At 37.6% G+C, this 22,600-nt stretch overlaps 1 protein-coding gene across 10 annotated transcripts in view; it reads left to right on the forward strand.

Moving 5' to 3' along the window:
• LOC132111616 (NHS-like protein 1) overlaps positions 1 to 16,895 on the forward strand; it is a 48,067-nt gene extending 31,172 nt beyond the window's left edge. For 4 of the 10 annotated variants that reach the window (XM_059519073.1, XM_059519076.1, XM_059519078.1 and 1 more), the window contains exons 2-9: positions 2,586 to 2,738; positions 7,335 to 7,462; positions 7,903 to 7,977; positions 8,604 to 8,790; positions 9,022 to 9,150; positions 9,748 to 12,882; positions 13,580 to 13,703; positions 15,890 to 16,895. In XM_059519073.1, coding sequence (XP_059375056.1) covers positions 2,586 to 2,738; positions 7,335 to 7,462; positions 7,903 to 7,977; positions 8,604 to 8,790; positions 9,022 to 9,150; positions 9,748 to 12,882; positions 13,580 to 13,703; positions 15,890 to 16,463 — 4,505 coding nt within the window. In that variant the 3' untranslated portion in view covers positions 16,464 to 16,895. Of the gene's footprint in view, positions 1 to 141; positions 352 to 2,585; positions 2,739 to 7,334; positions 7,463 to 7,902; positions 7,978 to 8,603; positions 8,791 to 9,021; positions 9,151 to 9,747; positions 12,883 to 13,579; positions 13,704 to 14,857; positions 14,895 to 15,889 lie in introns of those variants that run through there. The other 6 variants (XM_059519075.1, XM_059519074.1, XM_059519081.1 and 3 more) reach the window with 5 other exon arrangements.
• Positions 16,896 to 22,600: the final 5,705 nt, after the last annotated feature.

Here is a 22,600-nt window from a genome sequence, read left to right on the forward strand (position 1 = left end):
TGATGAGCAGAGGAAGGTGGATGCAGAGAGAGAGAGAGTACAACTCAAACAGCAACTGAATATCCTCTGGGGTGGGCTAATGTGTGTGAGAGAGAGTAAGAGAGAAAGTGAGAGAGAGATAGAAGAGGAGGGGGAGTGTTGAATGCTGTGCCAGTCAGCGTAAAATGAGTAAAGAGAGAGTGTTGTATGGTTAGTGGCTGGTTTCCCTCCTTTCTCTTTCTCACATTCACTTTCTCCGATGGTAGACTAATACATCCTTACGCGCACATCTCTCAGAGGATCGATCACCCATCACAATGGTGTTCATCGCGACCACTTTTAAATCTGTCATTAAGTACTTCAAAAAGAAGGGTAAGCTCCTCTCATCATGTACTGTGCCCATTCTGGTTTATCTTATTGCTTGTGTAGCTCAAGGTCAAGTAGACTGAAGTAGTTTGGGGTGTGAGGTTATTCATCACTGCTGCTGTGGGTTGCATGCATCTGATCCGGAGCACTGTGCTACATTTGTTTGCGAGTTTCCTTTTATAGCATGGCACTGATCTCTTTATAGTGACCTTGTTCTGCAACTTTAAGTGCATTTTATTGGTGGTGTAGTGCTCAGATGCCCCATTTCGTTCATTTTTAATATATTCTACCTTAAGTGTTCACCAAATGATTCAAATTATATGTATACACGTAAGTGTGTGTGTAAATTCTATAATAATAAGTTATTTATCATTTAAATTATATATTATGGATATTTTAATTATATGTAATAATTATAAAAATATATCAATATTATTATATTATTATATTACTATAAAAACTCAATATTGATACATGTTGTAAATGCACATCTAAGTTTAGATTACAACTGTACTGCACTTGTTTACACATTTGAATTGAATTTTACAACAGAGCCATTGATGTTTTGGTAGACTAGTGAATCCTACCGTCATGTGTTTTGAGCTCATGACCTAGTACTCTCCTATGAACTCTTGCACTTGAGGAAACTCTAATCACTGACATACATTTTGTATGGAAAAAACGCATTGATAAGACTGACCTGGTTAATCTTACCCAGAGGGCCTTGGTATAATCGATTGTTTAATGTGGGTTGTCAAGGCACCAGCCAGAGACAAGTATGTCTTCAGTGTCTTTGGACGCAGTGGTGCAGAAGTGTTAGATTGGTCCAGCCCCTCGTACATTTTTTTAATCTGTTCTCTCTGAGGGAGCCTAAGAGACCACACATGACTGCAGCTCCCAAATCTCGTGTACCCAGCGGCGGCAGCCACAGGCAGAGTTTTTCTTTCTGTCTGAATCATATCTCCTCATGCTGATGTGACAGTATAGATGTTTGGTTTCGGGCTACTATTGGTTGCTTCATGTAAAATTATTGAGCCTATCACAGCTAACAATTCACAGGTGCTCATTGAGTCCCTCCCCTCTGCTGGCCACACTCAGTTCTGTTGTCTTATTTTTGAGTGTTACCCTTTCGAAGTGTATTTATTTTGTATTGATGTTGTGAGGTGTGTGTGTGTGTGCTATTTAGCGCTGTAGTGTTATTTTGAATATTTGAGTAGTGAATATAACTGAGAATATAACTGAGAAGATGCGCAAATAATGAAAATGAAGTGGATTTGCGCATCTTCTCAGTTAACAATGGCTCCGTGTAGTAACAGCTGCTCTATGTGAAATCACGCAACTGAGGGAATTTACCGCTGATTAGAGAACTGGCTTTACTGACGAGATGTGCATAACGATCGGCCGATCGTGATCGGAGCAGCCCTACTGAATACTAATGTATTAGTATTTACTGAAGGTTAATTTGAGTGTTAAATGATGTCAAAGGTAATTTATATGTAAATCTAAATATCAAATATCACTATGTAACGATATCAACCTTCATATTCATCCGGAAGAAGGAGGCGGGAACCGGCGGACAATCAAAAACATTTTAATAACAAAATAAACACAAAACAGCGCACCAGCCCCTCACGGACGACTGGTGCGCATAAAATAAAAACCAAAACACAACTAAAAGCCCAGGCCTGGTCCTCTCTCGTCCTTCACTGTCGTCGCTCCAGTTTTATATCCTTCCATCTCCTCCATGGGCCTCGAGACCGGTGGGACGAACAGGTGTAGTTCATCTCCAATCACTCCCCCGGCCTCGCTCCCATGTCCCTCGGCCCCGCCCCACTCGTCACACACTATTACCAGAAAGGTACCTGTACGGTACATGCACCCCTAAATAGACCTAAAAGACAGTGTTACTCAGGTTTTTACATTGAAAAGACGCACATTTCTGGTCACATATAATGGGTGTCTAAACTATCTGAACCAACATTTTCATGGTCAACTATTGTAGCTTCCCTACAAAGAACTTCCTGCCCATAGTCTAATGAGAATAAACCAACCTGGACAATAAATGGAAGCTCATTTCTAGTCAAAGCTGGTTAGAGCAACACAAGTTTAGTGTACTTTAATTTGGCATATATACCATTTTCATCAGTCTAAACCTAAGCAGCTGCAATGCACTTTTACAGAAACCACTGACCTTCTTCCTTTAAACATGTGGAAATGTAATGTGTCCTTGTTTCTTATAGCGGTGTCCAGTCTAGATGAGGAGAGCAAGTGGTCGGTGCACTACACAGCCCCCTGGCACCAACAGGAGAATGTCTTCCTGCCAGGATCCAGACCAGCCTGTGTCGAGGACCTTCACCGTCAGGCCAAAGTCAACCTGAAAACAGTCCTCAGAGGTCAGAGACAAGAACTACACTACTTTTTCTCTTTAAAAAAAAAAGGCAAAACACAATTATAATCTCAACAGTACAATCAGGGATTCATTAGAAGATTAGAAGATTCAGCATAATTGCTTCATATAATCAGCAACTACAAAATGCCTTGCAGAAGAATATGTGATTTCTCTGTTACAGACCCACTGACCATTATAATGAAGATAACATTCCACTGTGCAGAAAGTTCCCTTGCACAACCATTTTACCCTGTAATGAAGCAGAGTATTTTTGACAGTATACTGCCTGAGATGCAAATGTTATAACCCTGCTTCAACTCCACAAAATTACAAAAGTGTTTTGTAATCCTGGTCCTGCAGACCCATAGCACTGCACATCTTGTATGTCTCTCTTATGCCACTCATATACTACACGGTTGTCAGATCAAGGCTGTTTGGGTATCATAAAGTTGCTGTGGATTGCACATTACATGATGGATCAATGACTGGGGGTTATACACTACGCAGTATTTCACTAGGAAGAATCCCAGACAATTCTGTCTCTTTTACAAAACGGATACACAAGATACACGCATAAACGCATTGTCCTGTATCTAACTGGCTGTAGCTGTAGGTTGTCACCGATGTCATCTCCAACCAAAACACTTTTCACAATGCAACACTTGCAGACAGGTCCAGATATTTAACCTGCTAAATATTTCTCAGGCATACCCAATGCATTGGTGCTTCACTCAGATCGCGTCTTTGATAATACATACAACGTGAATGTCACTCACATGAAGGAGAACAGATTTGCCTCAGATTTTGGGCTTTCATCTGTGATCTCCAAGAAAAAACATGTCGGCAAGTGAAAATCTGGCCTAAAATCATGTAATGTTTACCTGTTATTAGCTAAGTTCTGATGAGCTGATTATCTGAATCAAGTGTTTTAATAAAGATATACAAAATATACACTGTTGTGGACTGAAAACCACTGTTTTAGACTACTGTAATGAAACATTTAAAACATCTTCTGAAAGCCAACTTATTACCAGTTAATGTTAATTTAATAAAGGTTTTGATAATAGTAACAATAAATTTGAAAAAGAAGCAGTTAGGATACACTGATCTGTTTTCAAGGGGTGAACATGACTCTCAGCATCCAAAAATGAGGGTCGGCCGGAAATGGTCATTTTTCACTTTCAAATGCAATCTGACTTCTTGCACAGGACCGCAGACCACAAATTGTCTTTATTATACTTTAAAACAAAAGCATGTCCTCCACAAAATTAGACACACAATTTTTGAGAGATGTTTTAAGTAGTAGTTAAAAATATGAAAAAATTACCAAAGGATTCCATGAAGTACCACCATGCTCATGAGCACGTCTATGTCCATTAGTTCCACTTGAAAATATTTGTCATAATGGAAGTAAAATGGATCATGAATGATGTTTTCTGTCGACTTTACACTCTCTGTTTCTGAATCTTCCTGGTTTTGTGTCTTTGCCTGTTTTTTGGTTCATGTTACCTTGTATCAATACACTCCCCGCAGGGATTTTAAAAAACCTTCCCCAACCAGCTTCAGTAGAGCCTAATGGCATATGTCCTTGTCATTTGACCTTCTGCTGCACTTGGGTATATTATCCTATACCAGTGAACAACATCACTTTCCTCTGTATATGGAAACCAGATACATTTTACTTTGATGACTTCTCTTAAATTTTCCATTTGACCTTGCGATTGCATTAATAACTAGTCCTCAGAGGTGCTCTGGAATGCTAATGTACCAGTGTGTGCTTGTGAGATGTTTTGGCTCCAGCAGGGGCAGCAGGTGGCACACCAAATGTCTGTTTCCCCCTTTTTTCCCAGTGAGCTTTGGCAGGGTCATGTCTGTTTTCTGTCTATTTGTTACAATTGTGAATTGTGAATTGTGAATATATATATTTACATTTATTCATTTTAGCTGACGCTTTTTATCCAAAGCGACTTACAATTGTTATATATGTCAGAGGTCGCACGCCTCTGGAGCAACTAGGGGTTAAGTGTCTTGCTCAGGGACACATTGGTGTCTCACAGTGGATTCGAACCCGGGTCTCCCACACCACAGGCATGCGTCTTATCCACTACGCTAACACCACCACCATATATATATAAAATATAGTTTGCATTCATTGACTGCCCACATCACATCTTTTTAATGTTTTTCCTCTCACTCTATGAATCACAATGTGGCAATTAAGAGTCGACTGCAGTCACTGCAGCTGTACAACAATCAATTTTTATTGGAAATATAGATTTTGATAACTGATTGGTAACCTTGCAACAATCAGTTACTATCATTCATTGATACCTTCACCCTCGTGCCATTACAAATCTGTAAAACATGAGACGTTTTGCTAGATGTTCATACAACAGAGGAAAGTCATACCACTTTGTAATGACTTAAAGGTGAATAAATGATTGCAGAACTTAAATTTTTGCTTGACCTATTCCTTTAACCTCTTCTTGGATGGGTGACGAAGCTGCTTTTAGGAAGTGGTAAAGTGAAAAGTCCTCTTAAGGATTAAATCCCTCACACATGCTCTCGGTCTCATTCTTTGTCTACCCTTCACTCTTTGAGCTACTAACATATTAACCTGTATTAGCCTCTACTCGCTAATCACAGCTCAAAATGCATAGCTAATTATAATTATGGACTCCAGTAGAGTTTTTACTGATTAGCTTGCTGTGAAGTAATATTATAAGCCTCCTTAATAAATGTGCTTCTGATAATATGCAGCATGAGACACACAAAACTTATTTCTGGTTTTAGTGATGATTCGCTGTGCTTTAAAATTCTAAAGATCTGTAAATGAGCCTCTTGCCTCTGTCCAGCATATGTAGAAGACATATATATTAATATACATTTAGAATGCAGGCCAAGCTGTTCCTACTAGCATATATATATTTAAAGCAATTAATGGTAATTTACTATCTTACTAGTTTGTTGACCAGGAATCATCACCTTTATAATCTTCGCTCCGCTAATATTCTGGCTCTAAATATCCCATGTGTAACAACAGAATTTGGCAAGACTGCTTTTAGTTATGCTGCTCCTTGGTGTTGGAATTTACTCCAAAAAGTTTTGAAGCTTTCTGTTCTTATCCCACTTAAACATTTTTAACAATTACTTAAACAATCGAGATTTGAACAATACACATGTTTTCAATAAGCTTTTTTATGTTATTTTAAATTGTTTTACATGTATTGTAAATCAGTTTTGATTGCTGTGTCTGTTTTTGTGATTCTGTGTAACTTGTGTACTGTTGCTCCAGGGCTCCCTTGTAAAAGAGATTTGACTATCTCAATGGGACATCACCTGGTAAAATAAAGGATAAATAAAATAAATAAAAAAATATATATATGTGGTTTGCAGGCTTGCTGACATTGCAGGTTTGTGTTACTGAACTGTCTATTCACCTGGTTATTGCCATATGGAGTATACATATAAGATTATTACCATCCTCAATGCATTATTAATATCTTTAACTCAGATTCTTATGTTTAGCAGAGAGTTTTACATGGGATTCTTATTTATTTACAGCATGTAGTTGACTGAAATGGGATTTGTTTGTCATAAAAAAATAATCAGTTTTTCTCACTAGGCCTACTTAAGTGAAAATACAGAAAGCGGATGTAGGACTGAAGCTTTGCTTTGCTTACATTTTATAGACTATAAGACAGTAAACAGCTGAGATATTGTGCATTTTGTGCAAACTGCAAGCTACACTGGACAAGGTGCCAAGTCTTATCATGAGTTACTGCAGAACAATCAGGTGATTACATTGAGCTCTGCAAAAAGACAAACGAGAAAAAGAGAGAGATTGAGAAAGGGAGAGAGAGAATAGCTAATACTGTTTCTCAGCAGGCATTCATTGTGAAGGTGCCAGAGGAGGTGATCAGCTGAAAAGAAATAGATATGTCACTGGCATTAGGTGGAGGTGGAGACCCCCTTTCTGCAGGCCATCCATAACCCAACAGTCAGTTCTGACATTTTCAGGGCGAACTACAGTAAAAATAGACACTACTCTTTTATTTGTCTGCAGGGGACAGAAATCTATCTATGTATTACTCTTTCTATCTATCATTCTTTCATTCCTAGAGGATGACCCCACTGTCTTTCATTCTGTAATTGCCCTCTCTACACTGAGGGCAAAAGGACACTGTGGCTCTGCAGTTGTTCAGTAATTTGCTGAGTGTGATACAAGAGTCATTAGACTTTATGTGAAATCTCTTCTCTGCAGTGTGCTTATCAGGATCATTCTCATTTGTTCTCAAAGACAGTTATGCGTTTAATTTCTTTAAATTCTGTTGATGAGTCCTTCCACTAAGAACGTGTTTTTCTAAGAGTTTTTTTTTTAACCTTTGGTTTTTATTGCTTCATGTAGTTCTCCACAGGGTGGGGGGGAATAAATATTTGATTAATAAAATATTTCTTTGGACTGCCTGTGCACAACAATGAACCATGCATTGATGTTTAAATTCTTGCTCTAGGCCTGTGATCTGTGTTTAATAGTCTTTACATACTCATTAACACCCCAAATTGTTATTTGATTGGATGGTTATGTTTACCTCTCCAGAGTGCGACAAGCTCAGGAAAGATGGATTCCACAGTTCCCAGTACTACTCCCAAAGCCCTGCATTCTCTGCAACCAGCCTTTGTGAAAATGTGCAACTGGATGAGGAGAAGACAGAGAAGAAAAAGAAGGTAAACCTAACACAATATTTGTCTTTACATTCACATAATACATGCTGTTGCTAGAAAAAAAGAAAGAAAAACTTTTATTTTGTTTGGCTATGCAGTATGTCATGCAATGTAAAATCAATTTCACTACATCATAACCAAAATCCTGTTGATGAACTGTTATATTTTATTATAATAAAATCTATTAAATACTTATATATTCATGAAACGGACAAAGGGCATTTTTCCTAAATACTTGAAATGAACACATGATTTGGGTCACTTGTTTTGCACTGCCCACTAGTGGCTATATGCATGCTAGCAGTGAAGTCCAGCACTACAATAAATCAGTAGAACTAGAAAATATTTGTTCCACATTCTGTAATCCTAAATAAAGGTAATGTCTCACTTCACTTGATGTTGTTTTGTTCTTTTATTTTCAATTTTTCTTTCCTCTCACCAAGCGGTTTAAAGTCCTAGACTGCCTATCACAGTCTTGCCTCTCTCTCTGCTGTCATTTGAGACCTTGGAAAAGAAAGGTACAGCCCTTGCTGCAGTTTCTAGTCAGTGGTAGCCCTGTGCTTTGTGAAGGGTGGTTTCAAATCCTAACGTCCTTATAGCATCTTCATGGAAAACCTACTAGTCCTAGTCACCCGCCGTGTGTTTTCACCTCAAAGAATTAGAGACACTGAGTATGGCAGATTACACAAATTAGACATTAATACATAATTAGATTGTGTATTTCCCTCAAGCAATCTTGCAAATTTGTAAGAACTGGGTATGCAAAGCAGAACAAAAGAATCAAATTTGTCTTTTTGCCAAAAAAAATAAAAAAATAAAAATAAAAGAGAATCGAGACACATTATGGTTGAATACACTGACTGTAACACTGATCTCAAATTATCATTAATAATTTAGAGAGTAGCTCTCCTCTATTCAGGGTTCCCCTGGGCTTATTGCTCAGAGAAATATTTCCTTCACCCGATGTTACTGGATGGAAATGCACTCCAAGAGTCTTTTTTACTTTGCGCATTATGGAAAGCACTTAAGTGAATTATCAGTAGAAATGACGAAATATCAGACAATGCCTATCACTGGGCATTGGCCAGGCTATCATTCACAGAAGTCTGACCTCATTAAATCAGTCTGTTTGTGTTGTGTCCAGGCTTCAGAGTCACCTAATGAAGAGGAGAAGCTTGTGTACTCGATGCCGCCTCAGACCCCTCTGCTGGAACATGACCCGGACATCCAGAGAAGCTGGACCAGTTGTCTACCTTTGCCCACTCCTGAGGAGAAGATGAGACTACAGGCCCAGTCGGTGGCCACTGCTATCATTCCCATCGACATTACAGGTACTTATTATATATATATATATATATATATATATATATATATATATATATATATATATATATATACCCAATATGGACAAAAACTAATACATTAAAATAAATTGTTCTGTATCATGCATTTTGTTTGGTGATATTACGTGCATCCCTAACTGCAGTGTAGTGTTGTGGCTAGACTTAGAATGAGGCACGCCATTAATAAGCAACGGTTTTCTATTATTTTTACATCTCTAGGTGAGAACTTTGACCGTCAGGCCAGTTTCCGTCGCTCTGCAGCAAACACTGATACCATAATACGAAGACCCAAGAGGGTGCAAAGAAGAAAGACAATAACAGTTCTTGATAGCATCCAAACTGAACTAGGTATGATTCATATTCATTGTTGCAGTCATACATATTACTTTGCACCCCTCTCAAACATTTTAAAGGTGCACTCAGTAATTTTTTAGCATTCAGTAATAAAACGTTCAATACGAGTACTTTAATAAAATAAATATACTATATGTCCCCACACCAAAAATCTGTCCAGTCATATCAGTAGTCTACTAAAAGCTGTTTTATTTTATATTGAGTGTCACCTCCTTGGGACTGCCATTACCCATTATTGGACATTTTTGTTGGTGGAAATGCATTAATCTGACTGCTAATATAGCATTTGTGCAATGGCATTGGTAATTTAAAAAGTTTTCTTTTTCAGCATGATATTGTATTTATGTCACTAGGTGTTGGTGTAGTCCAAGTTGACTGCCATGTTAATGCAAAATATAAATAAAATTGCTGAATTACTGATTATACAGAATTAATGATTATTTTTATATTATACTATGTTCTATATATTTATTTACTATATTTTAACTACAGTCGTTTTTTGAAAAGTATATACATTAAATCATTGCGAAAGACAATCAAGTGCAAACAAACACCTTATATCTATAATTATCATTCCTTATTTTCTTACAGCAAATAAAGTACAAGATGACAGAATTGACTCAATGTGTGTGGCAGATCAGTACTCTACCCTCAGTCGAGTGGGAACTGTAAACTCCACCCTGAGACGCTCAGACACCCGTGACTCCAGCTGCCAAACAGAAGAGGTAAAGATTGTTCCTCCCTCAGTACGTAGAATCAGAGCACAAAAAGGCCATGGAATTGCTGCCCAAATGACCAGCGTCTCCTCCTCAAGCAGCATTTCCACCATGAGTGACTGTAATGAAATTAGCTACACTCAGCTTAATGACAGTGGTCAGAGCTTTCACAGTTTGCCAGGACAAGGTTCTCACATCCCACATCAACACTGTGAACCACAGTACAACAGCGCCCCCTACAGGATGGGTTCTGGCTCTACAAGCTCCTTGTCCTACCAGTTTGACATGCAGCATGGTTCCTCATCGTCACTGCATATGCTGTCCGATTCCAGAAGCAGTACATTAAACAGTCCCAAGCTTGCTGAAAATCCAAATTACAGAGGCTCTGACCAAAATAATAGCCCAAGCTTGTTCAGTCTCAGTGGTGCACTACAGAATTCTATTCTTTACGGACACAGAAGGACAGAGGATAACCAGATGCAATTAACTCATTCTTCAGCCCAGTTGCTTAATACTGCTGATGCCTCGTTGTCGGCTGTCTCCTCTTGTTATGAATCCATAACCTCCCTCTGTTCAGGGATCCATACAGAGACTGAGTCCCAGTGCAGCACACTTGATTGCAGAAACTGCGGCAGTCATAACTGTGTCCGCAGGGATTCCAACTTCTCAGAGAGCAGCAATCAAAGCTGCAGCACTCTTACCACTGACCAGTGGACATATGAAGTATCTCCAAAGGACAGTGTCACCTCAAGTTGCTCCTCACCTGTCAGCCATAAATACAACAGTGAGGAACATTCTCCCAGCAAGACGGACTCAAGCTCATTGTTCTCTGTTGACAACGAAGGTTACTACACCTCCATGCACCTGGACTCTGGTTTAAAGTCACATAGTCATGGCTCCATCAATAAAGCAGTAGATGCAAAGCACAGTTTGTATGAATGCAGGGACCACCACAGTCAAGGGGATCATGCAAGTCTTCACAGCAACCGCTCCCTGACTCGCAGCATTTCCCTGCGGAAAGCCAAGAAGCCCCCACTCCCTCCAGCCAGGACTGATTCCTTAAGGCGCAAACCTCAGAGGAAGTCTTACCAAAATGGCTCAGTCCTTAGTGAGCAGTTGATATGCAGCCTCCAGCAGACCTTAGAGCTTAACCTAAAAACTCATAGTGCAACTTGCTCTGAACAGGCATCCTGCAGTGGGTTTGAAAACCCTTGGGTACTCCGACCCAGAAGCCAGAGCTCCACAAGTGCAACAAGCAGTGGGATGTCTGCACCAGCTTCTGTTTGTCCGGTCACACCCACACACAGTGATTGCAGCAGTCAGCGCTCAGACTATGCAGAGTCGTGGGACTTCTACATGGATTACCAAGGTCCACAGTCTGACCAGGGTTTCTCCTCCCACATCACAAGATCTGCAAGTGCTGAGGAAAATCAAGTAATCATGGACAATCCATCCTACAACATCGGATCTCTATTGTCCCACTGCAACAGTAGTGGGATTCAGTCAAAACTGGCCTCATCACCAGACAAGGTTCATCGTCTGACGTCACCATCAAGTGGTTATTCAAGTCAGTCCAACACTCCAACTACAGGCACCCCAGTTACATCTCTAATAAGAGCAAAGTCTCCTGCAGGAAGGCCAAAACCAAAAGTGCCCGAAAGAAAGTCCTCCCTGCGGTCCTCTGTGTCGTCCTCCTCTACATCCTTGTCATCTAACACCTCAGATTCCACCAGAAACATCCCGCTACCTCCACCTCTACCTAACATGACCATTACATCATGTGAATCAACCAGACCTGCTTCCTGCTCTCCAACAGCAGCTATGGTAGACTCAACCCCACCTCTTCCTCTTCTACCTGACTTGGAAGAAAGACATAATTCACTTTCAGATTCATCCACAACATCTGAAAAGTGTGACTGTATTGATTTCCCCCCTTCCCCACCAAAGGTTTTTGAATCTCTGTCAAAAAAAAATGAAGGTACAAATAGTCCTCCACCTCCTTCACTTCTTCCTCCCAAACCTTCACTGTGCATTCTATCTTCTCCACCTCCTCCTCCGTTACCTGAGATGAGTCTTCAAACAGCAGCCATTTTGAACACAGAGAAATGTCTTACACCTAAGGAGGCTGTGGAAATTGAAAAAGCACTAAACATCAACCACACTGGGGAGCAAGAAAAGACTTGGAGACCAATAATTACTGCCAAAGCTCTTCAGATGGTGCAGCTACGGCCTGTGAAGCTCAAGCAAATAGAAGATATTTTTACAGCAGTCAGTTTTGATGATTTTGATGACCAAGCACACAAGCATTTTGAAACAAACTCAGGAAAGTCCCTGGAAAGCGAGACTACAGAGCAAACTGTGACTGCCATTTGTGTTATTCAGTCCAAAAATGCCATGAATACATCTGAACATGAATATTTAGTGAACAAATTTATAAAAGATTTCCCTGAGGTACCAACTGGTTCTTTACCTCCTGGCCCAGATGAACATGTCAGAAATACTGGGCAGAATGTTTCAGTGCACCTTTCTGAGACATCTCCTGTTTTATCTTCCCAAGAGCTTCTGCAATGCACAAACTCCTCAGCTTCTCCTCAAAGTTGTCAGCTGAAACACAAGCCTCCTATATCATCTAAGAAACCCAATCTTTCCCTTATTATACCACCCATTATGCACCTACCTCAGCTTCAACAGGTTTATGATGCAGAAAAGACACTTGAGTCAGGCCAACTGAATGGCACAACAAACACAGTTAATTTGCAAGCAATTTCTTTAGACTTTGAGGTGGAGGAGGAGAGTGACTCAGACTCTTCAACCCCTGTGGTCAAACGCAGACTATCTCTCAGCAGTGAGTTGTCATCAAGCAGTCTGCAAGAGCTCGTTCTTAATGAGCATGACATCGGCCTGAGTGATAAAGACTTTGGACTCTGTGATGATAAATGTACATCAGATGATGGTTCAAGCAGCAGCTCAGGATCCATCAGCTTTAAAGAGGATGAACATGAGGAAAATGGTAAGGGACTTTTTATTACTTGCCCAAAAGAGGGAAAGTGTGTATGGAAGATCACTCTAGTGTGCAGAACAAATAATTGTGCCATTTGATCATGCATTTTGAATTTACCATCAGCTTTACATCCATCTGCAAAGCTGCATTTTTTGTTTGAATGAATTACAAGATAATATTGTTTTTATTATGTTATGGATCAAAAAGCACTCTGCATTTCATAGCCTCAATGATAATTATCACTTTCTTCCTCCCAAAAAAGTAAATTGGTTTTATATACTTCTATTAACACACCTCCAACCCTCCTATGCATCCCCCCTTGTGAGTGAAGGTACTGTGGATGTTCTTCATTACCATCCACACAGGTCCTGTTTTACATGCTGCAGGATTGACTACAACTTTATGATTCTTTTCACTGTTACATAACTAGTTACCCTTGAATGAGCTAAGAAAGTTGAATGAGAGCCCTTGAGTGTGTGATGGTTAGCGGGTTTAGACTATATTCTCAAGCCTCAGCAGTGCTCACTAAAGTGAAGTTATTGCACAACAGCAGGACTACCAAAGGAGTGTGAATAATTTAAGAAGCAGAAAATGTCTGTTGCCACATGGGTTTTGTGCCTTTCTGATTTTCAGTCAGTGTAGGCTCAGTCTCCATTGTTTCTTCTCACTTTGAGAGGTAAGCTGAATGTTTATGTGTTGGTTGTAGGTGCTGTGTTTGACTCGAGCACTGAAAGCGCATCTAGCGTTAACACTAACGGAGAGGCTGTGGAGGAGATGGTGACGCCTGTTCGTCCCCGTACTACAGAGGACCTTTTTGCTGCCATTCATAGGTAATGTGATGTCTTCATTTATTTATTCAGTAAAGCCTGCATTATGTATAAGTAGAAAAGTTATTTTGATAAATATAATCATTAAAAACTGCTGTAGGCTTTGCTTAAAAAAGACAATGCAGGTTAAAAGGTTTACAAGATTATAATATGTATGATAACAATAGATAATTTACCTTGTGTGTGTATATATATATATATATATATATATATATATATATATATATATATATATATATATATATATATATATATAAGCTTAATATTCGTTAGTTTGTTTTGGACTACTTAACATGAAGGAAAGTGTTATACATTTGCATTAAACCTGTATAAACACCAGCCATAGTTTATTCAGCAAGGATCAGAATATTTAATCCTCACTTGTTCTGTTGTCCCAATTCATTTCAAGAAGATTAATGAACAGATCATTAAAAAAGAACTTTGTTTTTGTCTAATAAACAGGGTTGAGCAAAATTCAGAATTTCAGAACTGACTAATAATTACAGGAAGAGGATTAACTATGTCTTTTTTCCCCCTCATATTAGACAAATTTGGAGTTTTATCACAAAATAAAAATAGTCCCTATGGTGTGTATGTTTATAGATGTTATGTTTATGGGTCATTCATACTGAAAAACTAAAAATCCATTTTTAAAAACTATACTTTTAGTCAACTCTATGCACAATTAAATTATTACATTTTAATTAAGCTTTAATACTTCTTTAAATGCAAACTAATATTTAATGGTGCACAACCCTGATGACAACAGATGAATCAGTCTGTGAAGCTATTCATTCTCTCATCAGAATCAATAGGAAATGAATAATAATACATTTATAATACATTTAATAATACAATATATAAATAGTTAATTAATATAGATCTTTTTTTATTTTATACCAACACTTTTTTAAATTGAATTGTTTGGGTGGTGCATCAAAGTTCTATAGAATGCCTTTTAGTATCTTTTTGTATTTAAATATTATTAATTTATAATATCTATGACCCTTGTATTTTGGATGGCCTGAACAACCTTTATTATACCGACTTTTATGAGAAGCTGGAATTTTTTTAACATTCAATTTTAATGTTATTAAAGTTGTGTCATATGTTCATGTATTTGTGTTGAATCATTTGTCTAAACATGTCATCTGGAGCAGTCTACGTAGACAGAACATGAACATCCAATTACAGGTGTGGATTGGACTGGCAAGTAATCAAGTCGTCGGCTGGTGTTGTTTCCCTGTAGTTTGGTTAGGGTCAGATTACACCCATAATCCAGTAGCTCCAGTAAGAATGGATTACCCTTTTTTTTGCCCTCTCTAATCCCCAAACTCTGCTTCACCGTGTTTGTATTGTGGTGTCACACCTTTTGTTAGGTTAAAAGTTAAATGGAATGTGTATTTCAACCAACCTGAAAGTAAGCAAACACAGAGCCGGGAAGATTATCCTGGTATAACTGTCATAGTGTTTTAGGACATAAATAAAAAGCACATGATGCAATGTTCTTTGAAGTTTTTTTCATTATTAATTTGTGTCAATCAAAAGTTAATGCACAGAATGAGCTAATATCCAAGTTCTCAGATTAAACAGCCTTTAGGAAAAATGATGTCCTGAATCTTAAGGAAACATGGCGATAGATGTGGAAGTATTTGAATGCAAATTTATTTCCTAAGGGTATAGCAGAATACAAAAAATATGTATCATAATGCAATACAGTAGTAGTATCTAGTAAACAGTAGTATCTTTCTTTTTAATCTTTAAACATGAAATGCACACGTTCTATCATCTAAATTGTGAAAATGACTGTTTTCAAACAGGTCTCCCAAGTACTCCCTCTATCTGCCATTGGATTAACATCTATAGTCCCACCCCCTAAACCTGTTTAAATCCATATTTGTCAAACTGTGCAAACCTAATTTTCTGTGCATAGTAAACTGGTATCTGATAACATTCAAAACTGATAATCTTCAAACCTAAAATTCATTATAATGTTGAATCCCTTCTAAATAAGTAGAGAGAGGTATCAGTTTACAGTCCTATAACAAATGACAGTCGCTCTTCCAGTTATTTATACATGAAAAATGCCACACATGGAAATTTGTCACTCATGGTATCAACAGCAAGACATACAGTAACTATGCCAAAGGCTGAATTGAGAACCTGTCCTGCTGTTTGTTAATTCACAGGTCAAAGAGGAAGGTCCTGGGCCGTGGCGACTCTGAAGAGGAACGCTGCCGTAACTTCCTCCCTTCCCCACCTGTGACTCCAACAGGCTCTTGCCCAAGCCAAACGTCCTTGCCACGTCAGACTGGCTCCGTTCAGCGCAACCTGTGGCGCTCATCCACAAGCAATGACAATTTTAAAGCTTTGCTTCTCAAGAAGGGCAGCCGCTCAGAGTCCAGCTTCCGCATGTCAGCTGCTGAGATTCTCAAATGCACAGACCCTCGTTTTTTTAAGAAGGCTAATTCAGAGCATACACAATCTGACGGACTGTGCACCTCTCCGACAAGCAGCAGGAGAGCACATGAAGAGTGGGCACGTACGGAGGGAGCCTTGCCCCGTCTTACAACCCTAAAATATGGGCGTTCACGCACACCACCTTCTGCAGCCAGCAGCCGGTACAACAGCCGCAGCCGCATTCCCAGTGGGCCAATGACTGCCATCTGTGAAAAAGAGGGAGAGATGGCTGAGTCTACAGACTGCTGCTTTAGCGCTGAGAGTCATTTTGCCCTGCCCATATCCTCCAGCAGCACAGTCTGAGCTCAAGGCAGCACTTAGTGCTATCAATTCAACCCTAATGGCTTGTAAAGGATAGTTGTCCATACAGTATGAGGACCGCAGAGGTCTAAACTCTGGCTGGAAGGCCATGCTTGTGCTGGCCGATAGCATTCCCCAAAGAAATGGGGGAAGTTTCTGTAATTCTCTAACCATAGTTTTGCTCTTTTCCATGAGTGAAAGCTTCTTTCATAAAACATTTGAGTTCTCAAAAAATGTGATATTAACAGAGGGTTACTGGTTTTGATTAATCAAATGTTCTCAGCTCGCTGTATGCAGGTTAGGAGAATAAGGAAAAGTACATTTCCTTCTTGGTGGTAAGTTGAGGGATGAATGAATGGAGAATGTCATTGAGGGATTCCGTTTCAAATGGCCCATGCTGATGTGTTTCTGCCTCTGTGACAAGGGAAGTACCCAAACCAAACACTATCAAACATGATTTTGAAGGGTGGCACATGATTGTATGGTTACGGTGAAGATGTTAAACAATGAATGTGGAGATGACATGGAGATTTTAAGAAGTGTTTAGAAAGTGTTTATCTTAACAGAAAGTTATTCAGCTAATGCGAGCCAATTTAAACAAACTAAAATAGTTTTTTTATCTGTGTACAGTTAGACAATAATAATAGTTATCTATATACTTTAACAGTGTACATAATCCAGCCTTTACAAAAAACAGTTACCAACCAATCTGTTTCATTTATAGAAACTGAAAGTGTCTATTTTGGTCTCTTTATTCTTTAAAAGCTGAGAAATTCCTTGCCTTTGTCTTTCTCACATTTGCCCAGTATGTCAATTTGTACATTTTTTATATTTCTTATTTGCAAAGGGAGGTACCGTTTAGACTGTTTACTAGTACTACATGCACCTGAATGTTCTTCTTTCCATAGTTCTGAACACCAGCAGAATGGTCATAGAGAAATGGTAAAGGCCATGACATGCAAGTGTTTCTGTGAAAGAAATAAAATATGGCATTAATCATAAACAATCACTTGTTTTCTGGGAAATACCTGCAATGCTATCTCTGATCTACTTTATCAGAGCTTTATATGTACAGCAGTGACTACAGTAGGATGACACACTCCATTGACGTAATAAAGTAATCACATCTGATTGCCATTAACCTTGCTGAGATTTACAGGGCACAGACAAGGCCAAGTTCTTGCCTGGCCAAATATAGGACAATCTACATTCTTCTGCAGCACAAAAATGTCCACATGATGTTAGCAATTTATTGTGATGCTGTTAATAATTAAACTACTGTATAACTATATAAAACCTGTGAAATTGCAATGAATGGCCGGAGTATGAAACAGTGAGTTTTTAATATGGATTACCAATAATTGCTTTTTAGCACATAAACTGCATTTCAGCACATCTCCAAATGTCAGTACATGTGGGCTGTCGGCCAGTGATGCAAATAAGCTGCAGACATGTACAGTAGACATGTGATCTCTTACGTAATTAAATCTGTCTTTGGATGAAACACCCTTAGTCCTCAGACAGAGTGATCACTGATGTTGATGGTTGCAGAGCAACTGAATCGGGTGTTTAATAGGAGGACATTTACTCTATTAGTAGCAAGGGAGATTTAATATTGCTTAAACACAATTGTATTATAGGCCTATTTGCAGTTTTTAACCTGACAAGACCCTCTACTAACAGGTAAGTTACTATGCTGTACTAACTTTAACTTGACAAACTGAGAATTGACATGTCTAAGAAATCTAAATAAGGGAGTAGCTTTAAAACAGCTCGATTCAATAGCACAATTATCAGCTGTTACTTTTTTCTAAAGTTAATTATTTCAGGTAAGATTTCTTAATGGAATTGGTAATGATGCCTTTGAGCACTTGAGAAAGCTCAATCTGTGAGATTTGCCTAGACCAAAACATTTTTTACTCTGCAAAACTTTTTAAATATTTGTTTTTAAATATTAAAGATTTATATTACATTATAAAGCATCTTAAATACATACATAAATATTGTCAAGCCAAAGTGAAAGGACTTGAGCATTTTATTTCTCATTATTTGAGATATTTTTAGTGTTAGCATCTGGTTCAAATTGTCTTCTCATCCATCTGTACAGTAGGCTAACCAGCTAATTCTCTATACATAAATAAAAAAAAATTTAAAATAACTTTTCTTTAAAAATGTACATCGCTCAGGGACACAAACTCATAAAAGCCTTTATTATTTTAACTCTACAGTAAGGTGACCAGATTTTTAAAATGGAAACCGTGGACATTTCCTAATTCAGTGGTCAAAATATAATTTAAATCTAACTTGAGCTAAACAAAAAATCTAACATTAACTAAAAATGGGGACAATAATTGTTTTGGGTTCCATATAGTCTACTGTTATTAGAATTTATACGAATTATGATATTTGTGAGTCAAATTGACCCTTAAATCCCATTATAAAAAATAGCTGTAACCATTGCAAATAACAAACATCTCAAAACAGTAGCATACTATGACAAAATTATGAAATCTTTACAAAATATTTTTACAAAAATACAACAAAACAGATATGAGTACTTGTGACAAACAAAACTACAAAAAAAAATAACATTTCCTAATCATAATTACTATTTTTTATTTCAATTTCTGTGAATATACTGTATAACATAATAACTTTTTTAACTTTTGAAATGTTATAGTATGTTTGTCTTTTTGGAAATATAACTTATCTATCCCTAATTGGGCTAATTATTTAACATTTTAGGCACATATTGAGCACAGAGTATGTGCTGTCTGCAAATGTAGTTGTTGCATGTGTATTTGCCTAGTTGATTATTGTTATTATTATTATTCACATCGGGGTGTAGTTTTCACCCACGTAGGAACTTTCGTGAACATTATAATTGTGTGCAGAACAATCCAGCAATCTCTTAAAGCAGTTATATTGTCGAAAGAAACAGTATTACTTTGATTTAACATGAATACTTTTTATATGGCTACCTTGACACTGACACTGAAACGTGTCTCATGATAATTGATGATAACAAATACTCTGCTCTCATCCAGGGGCCAGTTGCATAAAGTCAGTAACAAAAATGTAGATTGGCCCGATTTTAATCAAAAAAGTGAGTCTGATCATCTACCTGCAAATTGGTAGTTCTTTTGACAGTCTTAACACAGTGTCTTCTAATGCAACTGCCACCTGGTTGCATTCTGGTCAGCGTGATCTTTAGTTGATCCTGGATTAACAATACTTTCCAAAAATACAGACTTAACCCAATCCCTACCCCTAAACCTAAGCTTACCCATAATTTATTCTTAAAATCAGAGGGAAATGATAGCTGATTAACAAGGGTGTAGAAGCACCTAATCCTGATTGTAAGCTTAAAACTGACATTTCTTGAAAAGTTATCTCTCATTGTAGAGAGATAAAATGAGAGATAACTTTTCACATTTACTCATCTCTATAGAGATATTGTAGCTTTTATGTCTTACTAGACTATATATTTAGGCAACTATATATTAAGTTTTTAGGTAACCCACCTGTTTTTTTTTCAGCTGTTGTTTTGTTCTTGTTAACTAATTTTCAATTCTAATTATGCCTCTAGGACAAACCCCCAGTAAACATAAATGGAAATCCTCACGAGGCTGTTCCCCTACACAAAAACTGTGGCAGGACTGAAGACAGCTTTAACCCAAGTCCTGCGGTTTAGGGATCCGACGGCGGATGCCAGCAGAAGGGCCACTCATCTTCCATCCGTTAATATCCACCGGAAAAGCCAAACGTTCCGCGCGCAGCTTGGGCCACCCTTCACCTGGAGCGTGCAGATGCAGATGCGCAGCTCACGTGGGCTTGTTGCAACGAATTTGGCGGGAATTGTTTGTCATTTAATGTCAGTCACTGTCGCTGATGAACAGAGTCTTATTAGTAAATCACTCAGTAATTTTAAATGGGATGTAAGGACGGAGGTCTTCGTTTAAGATTAGCCTATAGCCAACACGTAACCTTACCGTGTTAATGTAAGCGGAGATATAGACGAAATTGTCTTTCTTTTTCTTTTTTATTGGTTTTCTAATTGTTTTAGAGATACCACATGGTGTCAGTAATGAGTCGTTTATACTAGAAAGCAATGTACAAGGACGGAATTGAATAAATGTTCGTAATGGAATGGAATAACTTCTTTATTTTTATTTGAGGACTGTGTTAAATGGTTGAATTGTTAAATGTGAGAAATAAATGTCATCATGGCTGCATTTATCTGTTCAGAAATACAGAAAAAAACAGTAATATTGTATTGCAATATTACTATTGCAATATTGCAATTAAAAATAACGGTTTTCTATTTTACTAGGCCTATACTTTAAAATATAATTTATTGCTGTGATCAAAGCTGAATTTTCAGCGTCATTAGTCTTCAGTGTCACGTGCATGATGCAGAACCTGATTTTACCAAGTGAGACATGTCCCTGGGACAACATCTTTGTTGTCCCTGGAACAACATTGTGATTAACCAATCAGATTTGAAGAACCAGTTTATAGATTTTGTGAAGTTTACGCTTAAAATCACTGTTTGGTGCTTGTACATCAGTGTCATTCATCTATATGGTCAAGAATATATTTTTGGAGGAAAATGTTGTTCCAGGGTCAACTCAATATGTTGACCTAGGAACACATGTAACTCAGCAAAATCAGGACGTGCGTCACATGATCCTTCAGAAATCATTCTAATATGCTGATTTATTATCAGTATTGGAAGCAGTTTTACTGCTTTGTATTTTCGGGAGCCTGTGATACTTTTTTTCAGGATTCTTTAATGAATAAAAAGTTAAAAAGAACTGCATTTATTCAAAATAGGAATATTTGTAACAATATACACTACTGTTCAAAAGTTTGTGGTCAGTAATTATTTTTTATTTTATTTATTTATTTTATTATTATTTTTTTTAAAGAAAGTAATGATTTTAGTCATCAAGGATTTGTGTTAAAATGATGTGGTTCTGTTTAGCCCCATCACCATGAAACAACTTTAACAACTTTTGATTTAAAGCTCAAACAATTATCAGAGGTCTATATGAAATGCTAATACTTCAATTGTGTTTTATCTAGCCCCCTATAGTTAATCTAACAATATAAAAACTTGAATAAAGATAAGACAATAACCAGAGCTTATGGCTATAGTATGAAGTATGCCGAACATGCTCTACTCCAGTAGTATAGCCCCCCTAGTTAATGCAACTGCTTAACAACTTAACTAAAGTCGAGCAGTTATCTCACCTGATGTGCCCCTTATGCTCCATCTAACCTGAGATCTAATATGTACTAGATGCATATTTGTGGAAACATGCTTCATTTAATCTACATGAGAAAATAATTTCAGAGTACAAATGTAACAATTTATTACCATCAGTCAGGTAAATGTGTATTATGCCAATTACTCAATTCAGAGATCTCAAATCAAATCAAATCAATACAAAGACATCAAATATCAAAGATAAATCTAAGACTAAAAGATGCATACCTGACTAGAAGAAAAGACATAGACATGAACACACTCCACACTGACCGATCTTCTTCCAGCATTAACTTAAGTACTCCGACCAAAACAAACATCCTCCAAATGGAGACAAGAATTAATTAGACTTTGCATTGATCAAGTCATAAACATGGAGATTTTACAATTTTTAAGGGCAGAAGGTAATTTGCATGAAGTATTTTAAATAGTAATAATATTTTTTATAATATAAAAATATATTTAATGATATTTTACAATATTACTGTTTTTCAGCATTTTTGGTCAAATAAATGTAAAACACTTCTTTAAAACACATTCAAAATCTTATACTGATCCCCAACTTTTGACCAGCAGTGTAGGCCATTTATTTACAGTATATGCACCCACTCACTAGCAAGTAAGTGATGAGTTGCTAACTAAATGCAGGATTTGTGGTTGACTTTTGATCTGTGATTCATCTGTAGAATCATTATAGTTCCTGTAATGCAATGAATTTCTCTGAATGCTAATAATATTTAACACCTTATGAGGTAAACAATCTACGGAAATCATATTAAAATATAATGTAATGTAATAATTAATGTAATATAATGTAGGCTACTTTTACCTCATTTTGTCAGGTTTTCCTCTGGACCCAGTATGTTCA

The sequence above is a fragment of the Carassius carassius genome, chromosome 31 (assembly GCF_963082965.1).
Source record: "Carassius carassius chromosome 31, fCarCar2.1, whole genome shotgun sequence".
NCBI lineage: Eukaryota > Metazoa > Chordata > Actinopteri > Cypriniformes > Cyprinidae > Carassius > Carassius carassius.